At 37.9% G+C, this 10,056-nt stretch overlaps 1 protein-coding gene across 1 annotated transcript in view; it reads right to left on the bottom strand.

Annotated features, from left to right (window-relative positions):
- The window catches only part of CAMK4 (calcium/calmodulin-dependent protein kinase IV), a 170,240-nt gene that overhangs the window by 63,261 nt on the left and 96,923 nt on the right, over positions 1–10,056 (bottom strand). The window contains exon 4 of the mRNA XM_006755308.2: positions 6,014–6,092. Within this exon, the coding sequence (XP_006755371.1) occupies positions 6,014–6,092 (79 nt within the window). The remainder of the gene's footprint in view (positions 1–6,013; positions 6,093–10,056) is intronic.

Raw genomic sequence — 10,056 nt, forward strand, 5'->3', positions numbered from 1 at the left:
TTAAATTTATGGATATACTATATATCCCCATTTTTAGCAGAAATTTTAAAGGTATTCCAAAAACAATGTAATTAATTTTGTTCATACAGAAATGCACAATATGTCTGGTGCTGCTAACTGTGCAGTTTAAAAATGATTTCAGAGACAGGAAGGGAGAGGGAGAGAGGGATAGAAACATTAATGATGAGAGAGAATTGATAGGCTACCTCCTGCATACTCCCTACCAGGGATCAAGTATGAAACCTGGGCATGTGCCCTGACTGGGAATCAAACCATGACTTCCTAGTTCATTAGTGTACACTCATCACTAAACCACACCAGCCAGGATAACTGTACAGGTTTAAATCAAGCTAATGAGAGCATTAGAATTGCATAGACTAAACTGGTACTATTATAAAATATCTGTCTGATCCCATTATAATTAATAATAAGAATAATGTTCACCTTTATTATATGCTTTCAGGGTGATGAGAAATATGTTACATACATTATCTCATTATTATCTTTGATAGAACACCATGAGCTAGACATTCTTAAACCCATTTTACAGATGAAGGAAGTGAGACTGAGATATTTACATAATTCGTTGTAGAGTCACACAGGGAGTAGTGGCAGAAGTGATCCAGAACCCAATGTGTCTGGCTCCAGAGCCCACAACTGCATAGCCATTCATCAGGAAAGTCAGAATATCTATACATTATGAATTTACACACTGAGATTAATTCTTAGATTCAATACTGGGTATTTCAAGAAAGGGCAAAGATTCTGCAGTAAACTGAATGCAACCTTTTCCAAGAATTAAGCAACATAGTTCGAAATTTCATCTGAATTCCAGAATTCAAATATGTGTCTCCAAAATTCCAGGGACACTATAAGTTACTAGTGAGCATAATTTTCTTACATCGCAATCAGTTCTTTAAAATGAGCATTACTGATAGGACCAAAGTGTGTGATTATTTAAATATACCCCAAGGTGTGCATTCCTAAAGAAGGTAAAGCAAATAAATCATCCCTGAAATAGTAGCTCCTTATCACCATGTCAATCTTCAAAAGTTGAGATTCCATTTTACTCAGCAAAATTCGGTCCAGGCTGAAGGTTCCAGGTGCTTAATGTCTTCAATTTTAGCACACACACTCCCTTTTGTGCAGTTTTTAAGATCAGCATATTCAGTCTTGCAACATCAGTTAAAAGGTTCCATCTTATAAATCACTGGTTATCCTACTAGCTGTGTCTGTCAGATTCCTTTAATACCCCGAAGTCATTAACCTGAAGAAGTAGCTTAGTAAATCTTTAAACTCTAACTCAATTTCTTCTAAATATCACATCAAATGGGATGACAAAGGGCTCATGGATAAAGGGAAAAAATCACCTTCTTTCCTTCATACTTGCTTCTTGTTTTACAAAGTCATAGTAAGTTCCACCACGCCTGCAAACCAATTTGTTCTTATGTGCAAACTAGACGCCTGGTGCACAAAATTCGTGCACTGGGGTTGGGGGGTGTCCCTCAGCCCAGCCTGCACCCTTTCCAATCTGGGACCCCTTGGGGAAGTCTGAATGCCAGTTTAGACCGATTCCTGTGGACATCTCTCTCACAATCCGGGACTGCTGGCTCCCAACCGCTCACCTGCCTGCCTGATCAACGCCTAACTGCTCCCCTGCTGGTCTGATTGGCCCTAACTGCCCTCCCCTGCAGGTCTGGTCCCCCCACCCCCAACTGCTCTCCCTCCCCTACTGGCCTGATCACCCACAACTGCCCATCCCTGCCAGCTATTTGTGGTGGCCATCTTGTGGTGGCCATCTTTGACCACATGGGGGTGGCCATCTTGTGTGAGGGTGTGATGGTCAATTTGCATACCATCTCTTTATTATATAGGATGAGGTATTCAGGAGTAAATGGCACTGCCTGTGAGCCTGTAACTATTTCAAAATAAAAGGTACAAAATAGGCCATTTTTGCCAAAGAGGAGAGAGTATCGATGCCACTCCTAGTGATTTGACTTCTTCAGTACAAGAATCACTAATCCAAAGTGGAAAAAAGTTATAAATACCCACCTAAAACAGCCACTCAATTATTTTTTCTCTCTCTAACCCTTATCCTCATTAAAGATGCAATGAGACAAGATAACATTTTTTCTGAACACATCCAGGTTTTTTCAGTACAGAAAAAGCTGGGTCAACTATCGTTTTCTATTTTCTGGAACTAAAATACACCTATAATAGAGAATCACCAATACTTACCATAACATTCAGAAGCTGCAAGATCTGGAAATGCTTTCCAAATGTTGAAAGTAATGTTAAAAGTTAAATAGAACAGGATCTCAATGTTGAAGCTATGTCTTTCTCAAACTTTCCGTTATGAGAATTTTCATATATGCTGCAATATTGAAATACCATCATGGACACTAACATACTGTCCTAAATTCAATAATGGTTTTTGTTACATTTTCTGTCTTTCTCTATCTCTACCCCCTCCCATATTGTCTCTGTCTCTCTGTCTGTCTGTCTGTCTCTCTTTTGGTTGGTATGTTTTTCAATATAGTCAAATTCTCTGAATTATAGTTTTCCTAATATATGGTATTATATCCATTTATAAAATATATGGTAATAAAAATATCTGTATTATAATTACATGTTAATTTCCCACAGGGATATTTTATTAGCTAAAATACCCAATGGTCTGAACATGATAAGTCATGTTCATTATCAGTATTAACTATGTCCTGTACCTGACCAACAATGGGATATGAATTTCTCCATAAAAGCTGGTGCTTTAGTCTGTCTTCCTAGGGATAAATTAGAGTATTTGTCTACCACACAAATATATAAGTGCCTAATGTATTCTCAATGATGATCAGGGTGTTTTATAGGGAAATAAGTCTCTTATTGCCAATGTAAACTGAATTCTTTATAAAATATTAAGCTATGAGAAAGGTTCCTAATTCTACCACAAAATAAAATGTGGATAAACTGTCCTGAAAAAGTACTTAAATAAATCCTGGGAAAGAGGATTATTGTTGTTATCAAATAATTAACTGTAAAAGAGATAGGAAACTTTCATTGCACTTCTTAGATAGTATTATGGGAGGAACTGTGCCCAAAATGATTTGTTGAAGTCCTAACCCCCTAGTACTTCAGAATGTGACCTTATTTTGAAATTGGGTTGTTGTAGATATAAGTAGTCAATTTAAGATGAGGTCATACTAGAGTGGGGTGGGCCCTTAATCCAGTAGGACTTGTGTCCTTATAAAGAAGAAGGATATTTGGATACAGACTTGCACAGGGGAAAGATGATGTGCAGACGTGCAGGGAGAAGATGGCCACGTGACAAGGAGGCAGCAAGTAGAGTGATGCATCTACAACAAGGAACACCAAGCAATAGCTGGCTGTCACTAGGAGCAAGGAGAGAGGCATGGGACAGACTCTCCCTCGGAGCTCTAGCAGAAATCAGCCATGCTGACATTCTGATTTTAGACTTCTAGCCTTTGGAACTGTAAAAGAATAAATTTCTGTTGTGTTAAGTCAGTTGTGGTCACTTAGTACGGCAGCCTTAAGAAACCCTCACAGATAGGTGATAGATAGATAGATAGATAGATAGATAAATAGACAGATAATCTCTCAGGTTTCTTATGTTTAGTTCTAGTCATAAAATGACAACCTAACAAACTATCCAGTGAAATAGTTTAGTGGTCCCAAAGTTGTTGAATTAAACAATATGTATCTACTAGATTGAGCCACATAAAATTGCCATTTTGTAGGAAAAAAATAATTTAATAGAGGTAATTTTATGTGGCTCCTATAATAGATTGCATAAATAATTCAAGTTTTTTGAAACCCCCCTTTTCTCCTCAAGAGCAGATCCTTGGCTGGCTTTGCTAGGAAAATACTGTTTTCCCTGCATCACTTTCCCTCTATAGATTCTTCAGCTTCATTCACTTCACTCAGATAAGGAAGTTACCATCTCCATGACCTATGTGGAATAAAACACTGGGGGCAACTGCCCTTTCAGGCTCCCCCATCCCCACCCCTCTCCCATGCTCCTCTCCTCCTCTTTGAAGTTTTGCCTGCTATTTCTCTCTCCTCTCCATGCATGGTTTATTCTAGAAAACAATGCCGGGGATTCTATCTAATTCACGTTCAAAGCTGGGTTTCTCCAGGGGATTTTCTCTCCTTCCATTTGGCATAGCAGTGACTGTGTTTGACAACGCCTGCCTTGCAGCATCGCTCTGCAGCTCCATCTGACTCTTGGTTTCCATCCACGTTCTCTTCCTGCCTGCCTTCTGAGGAAGATGTTTCCACAACAGAGGTGGAGAAGAGAATACAGTGAGGGCAAACAAGAGCTTTACTTTCCAATGAGAATGAGTCAGGAGCCTACCAAATGTCTCATCCAAAGTTTTTGACTTAAACCAGCACTCACTTGAGCATTCACAGTCATTTCTGAACGTTTATTTTTCTGTATTTTCATATATCTAGTCCCTTTAAAGGTTTCCTCAAATATGAGATGAAAAATAACCACTCACAAATTTTAATGACAATGCTTTTAACCTGCAGGAAAGGATACAACCAAGTCCAAAAGCGTCTCATGTGTGATTCTGGATAAAGCATGCCAACTTAGTGAGCTAAGAAGTAGATATTTAACAGAAAATTCTATTTCATAAAAAATTTAATATTCCTTAGTTCAAATAAATTTTATGATTATAAGAAATTGATTTAAGAGAAAATTCCAAACCTTGCTAATCAAAAGATTCCTCCACATTCTGGGATAACTTAAATCATTGCCTACACCAAACAGGAAATCCAGAATATAGAGTTGATTAGTAGCAATTGCCATTAAATTACCAACTTCAGCCCTGACCAGTTTGGCTCAGTGGATAGAGCATATGCCTGCGGACTAAAGGGTCTTGGGTTTGATTCCGATCGGAGGCACATGCCTGGGTTGCGAGCTTGGTCCAACATGCAGGAGGCAGCCAGTCAATGATTCCCTCTCATCACTGATGTTTCTATCTCTCTCTACCTCTCCCTTCCTCTCTGAAATCTATAAAAATATTTTTAAAAATATTACCAACTTCAATTAAGCTGTCATTGTTAGTTTGCTATGGCTTTAAATTCTCAGAGATTGTTTCCCAATATCATGCTACTTCTACTCGACTGAAAACCCTGTGCTATTATTCTCATCTTCATTATATGAGATTCTAAAATTTCCCTGTGCCAGACGATGCATAAAGAGCTGGTGATACTAAGCTGTCTTTAGGGGGAAAAAAGTCCATTGCCCTAAAGCTGGCATTATTTGACTTCAAATTTATGATACATCTAGTATACTTTATAACTGGGTTTCCAGAGTATATATATTTAACATATCTGTTGACATAAAATTTGAGAAAAGAAGAATGTGCTATAAAAGGAAATGTTGTCTTTTTGTGGTTTTATAAGGAGAAACAACCTAAGGACAGAAAATGTATGTGGGGCATTAGAATGACCAATGCCCTCTGGGGCACACGGTGTAGTAGTTATATCCTACTGGCATTTGTATTTTGAACTTCCACCTGCATTTCTCACTCACTGGAGATGAGCGTAAGTAACTTTTGCCTCCTCAGCTCTCCTACAGGTATAGAGCAAAAGGAAGAAACCCCCAAACAAACATTCTTAGATGAGCCAGTTCAGTCCTAGCAACATTAGCCCTTGTCCAGGTGTAACTCACTGAAGCAAACCCAACATTTGAAACCTAGGCCTATACGTATATCTGAAATCATGACTGATACACAGAGCCAGGTTCCCCTGCCAGCTCTACATGCTGTTCCTTTCCACCTTCTCCTCCTCACATCCAATCTGAGATCCAGCTGCTTTCAGATCACAAGCAGCATCCGACAACAACAATCATCTGGTTGCACCCTCATAGTTGAAATTCAAATGAGTTAACTGCAACAAAGTGGCTCTTTGCCCTTGGAATCAGGGCATTTGGCTTCTTCAGGTAACAGATCCCTTCGTGATGCTAGTATATATAACGAAATAAACTTACTGTTTTCTTTAACACTTTGAGAGCATAAGGCTTCTGAGTCCCCTTCTGTTTGCATCTGTACACAATGGATGTAGCACCCCTTGAGGGGGAAAGAGACAAAAAGAGAGTGTTATGCTCTGGACATGCAATAAAGGGGAAACCTTGAAAATACAAATCTCTTGCAGTTACCCTCATAGTTGACAACTGTTTTTAAGTTCTACTATAGAACCCGCCCAACTGTTGAGAGTATTTTTTTCTCTTGCAACTGAATATAGTTGGCTCCAAAAAAGTCGGAGGTTTTCCGGTCTGCTCTTTTCCTTTGCCCCACCCCTACACAAGTAGCAACATGTTTACAGCTGTTGCAGTCTGTGGCTCTGGAATAAACTAGGCCTTCAGGTGAGAATGGCTTGTTGGGTGCATATCCACTCAACTTGAGAACCCCTGAGCTTTCCTAAAAGTATGAGTCTGGAGTAAAGGAAGGCATGGTGGCTTCAGTGAGAGGATTTAAGTTCAGCCCTTGGCTCTCAGGGTCAGGACAGTCTCCACTACTTGGCAAGGGAGCTGGGGATCTCTGAGAATTTATACCACTTGGTGCCCTGGCATTCTCCTAGAGCCAGTGTTAGTCCTACAGAGGTCCTGGCTCCCTTGTGTTGGTAAATACTGTTACTACTCATTTCACATGCCCTAACAAAAAGAGTTCTGTGAAATGTTCAAGAGAAAATACTATTTAAAATGATGAAAGATATATAGGGGGAAAAAGCTTGAAGGAGCCCAGCTGGTATGCTCAGTGGTTAAGTGTCAACCTATGAACCAAGAGGTCACTGTTTGATACCCAGTCAGGGCACATGCCGGGTTGCTGGCTCAGTCCCCAGTGAGGGGTGTTCAGGAAACAGCTGATCAATTGTTCTCTCTCATCATTGATGTTTCTATCTCTCTCTCCCTCTCCCTTCCTCTCTGACATCAATAAAAAATATATTTTTTTAAAAAGGTTTAAGGAGTACAGAATGTTTTTTGAGGTTTTTTATTGTTGTTGTTGTTGTTTTACCTATAAAAGAAAATGGTAAAAAGGGGCTCAATACCTAACTTCATGGATGTGCCAGGTTATTGACAGACACTAAAAAGCAGGACAGTGTGATTCCGATGCTCCCTCTCCACAAGGAGAGCAAGAGAACAAGACAGATACAAAGAGACTCACTGACACGCAGGTTTAAAGCTCAACTTAGGAAGGAGAGCTTCCGATAAATCTTAAAATAAGGTCAGTTGAAGTAAATCTGTCAGACTTTGAAGATTAAGCTGAAGGACCTCTTATGATATATACAGTCCTACAGTATTGAAATTTTAAGCAGAACAGAAGTATACAAGTCAAACAGATGCCTACACACTACACATTTTAAATAGAGTCAGGAGGAGTCAGGAATTGGTATTGTAAATGCTAATAGATTTAAAAATTTCAACATTTAAGATATAACATACACATAAAGAAATAAAATTTTCTAGAAATGGAATAAATGAGGGTAAATATATAATTCATTATATTTTTAACTGCTCTAGAAGACAACTATCTAAAGCCAAAATATTAACAATGCATTGTGTTTACAGCATACGTAATAGTAAAATGCATGACAACAATAGCATAAAGAATGGAGGAAAGATAAAAAAATAAAATAAAATAAAAAATAAAGAATGGGGGAAAGAAATAGGAGAGCAAGAGAACAAGACAGATACAAGTACTGTCCTTATACTATATTTTAAGTAGTATAATATTATTTCAGTAGTATGATATTATTTATCTTTAATTAAGAGATTAAAAATAAGCTAATAATGTGGTGGATTTTAATTAACGCATACTAATAATTACATTAAGTTTAAACCTTATGAACACATCAATTAAAAAATGGCACCCCCTGCTTTTTTTTTCATTTCCATTTGAAAAAAAAAAAAAAAGGATGGCTAAATTAGATTGAAAAATCAGACCAAACTATAGGCTGTGTATAGGAAGCCATGTGGAATCTAATGAACAAAATAAACTGATGAACAAAATAGAACCAGAGTCCTAGGTACATGGAACAGACTGACAGCTGTCAGAGGGGAGGAACAGGGGAGACTGGATGAAAGAAGGTGAAGGGATTAGCAAAGAACATATATGCATAACCCATCGACACAGAAAACAGTGTGGTGATGGCCAGAGAGAAGTGGGGGACAGGAGAGATGGAGACATCTGTAATAGTGTCAACAATAAAATAAAGTTTAAATAAAGAAATAAATAGAAAGGCACATACAGGTTAAAAATAAAATGATAGGAAAGAGATACCATGCAAACACTATGAAAATAAATCAGGAATAGCTATACTAACATTAGGTTAACTAGACTTCAGAACAGAGATAGAGATATTACTTAATTATCCAAAATGACATAACAACTATAATTGTGTATACACCCAACAACAGCACTTCAAACTTCATGAAGCAAACACTGACATAACCAAAAGGAGAAATAAAATAATCCACTAATATAGTTGGAGACTTCAAAGCACACTGTTAACAATCAATAAAAAGAAAAAGTAGACAAATTGTCACTAAAGATGCAGAAGACACGAACAGCACTTTCGACTAAATTAACCTAATTGGCAATTTGAGAGAATTCCACATAAAAACAGAATACACATTCTGTTCAAAGTTAGAGAATTCACATACTGGATTCCCAGATTTACTCTGAAGCTACAATAATCAAAGGAGTGGTATTGAAGGAATAATAAACATGGAGACAAATGGAACAGAAAGGAAGAATACAGAAATCATCTTACACATATATATGACCCATTCGTTTCTGACAAAGGTGGAAGGGTAATTTAGTGAAGAAAGGACAGTCCTTCCAACTATTCATAATGCTGGAACAACTAGACATATACCCATATGCAAAAAAAAAAATCTCTACATTCACCTCATACTATACAAAAAGTACTTAAAACGTTGCCGAAACCGGTTTGGCTCAGTGGATAGAGCGTCGGCTTGCGGACTGAAAGGTCCCAGGTTCGATTCCGGTCAGGGGCATGTACCTGGGTTGCGGGCACATCCCCAGTAGGGGGTGTGCAGGAGGCAGCTGATCGATGTTTCTCTCTCATCGATGTTTCTAACTCTCTATTTCTCTCCCTTCCTCTCTGTACAAAATCAATAAAATATATTTAAAAAAAAAAGTACTTAAAACGGATCACAAATATAAATGTAAAACCTAGAACTCTAAAACTTTTTTAAAAAACAAAGGAGAAAATTGTGTAGCCTTAAATATGTAATGCTGTCTTATAAAGAACAAAAGTACAGTGCATGAAAGAATAAATAGGACTTTATTTAAAATAAGAATACTTTTATTTGAAAGTCACAGGCAGGGAGAAAAATATGTACAAATCACATGCCTAACAAAGGACTTGTATTTAGAATTATAAAAATCCTTGAAGCCCAATAATAAGAAAACAAACAATGCATTTAAAATATGGACAAACTACTTACACAAAGAAAATATCTGGATGAAAAATAAGCCCAAGGAAAGATGCTCAGGATCATTAGTCACGAGGGAGATGCAAATTAAAACCATAATAAGATACAACTATACTATACTTATTTGACACCTTATAAAAAGAGAGACAATATCATGGGCTGGCAAGGATGCAGAAACAATGAAATTCCCATACATGGCTGGTGGGAGTGCAAAATGATAGGGCCGCTTTGGAAAACAGCTTGGCAGTTTTTGGAGGGTGGGTGGGAAGAGATCAACCAATGACCTTGTATGCACATATGCATAACCTGTGGACACAGACAATGGGGTGGTGAGGGTGGGTGAGGGGAGAATGGGAGCAGGCTGGAAAAGGCGAATGGGGGAAGAATGAGGACCTATGTAAAACTTTCAACAATAAAGATTTAAAAAAAGAATATTATATGATCCATCCATCTCACTCCCAGGTATTTACCCAAGTGAGATGAAAGCTATGTTCACTCACAAACTTGAACATGAATCTATATAGCAGCTTATTAGTCATCACCCATAACTGCAAACAACTCTAATATCCCTC

This window comes from Myotis davidii, unplaced genomic scaffold (genome assembly GCF_000327345.1).
Source record: "Myotis davidii unplaced genomic scaffold, ASM32734v1 scaffold130, whole genome shotgun sequence".
NCBI lineage: Eukaryota > Metazoa > Chordata > Mammalia > Chiroptera > Vespertilionidae > Myotis > Myotis davidii.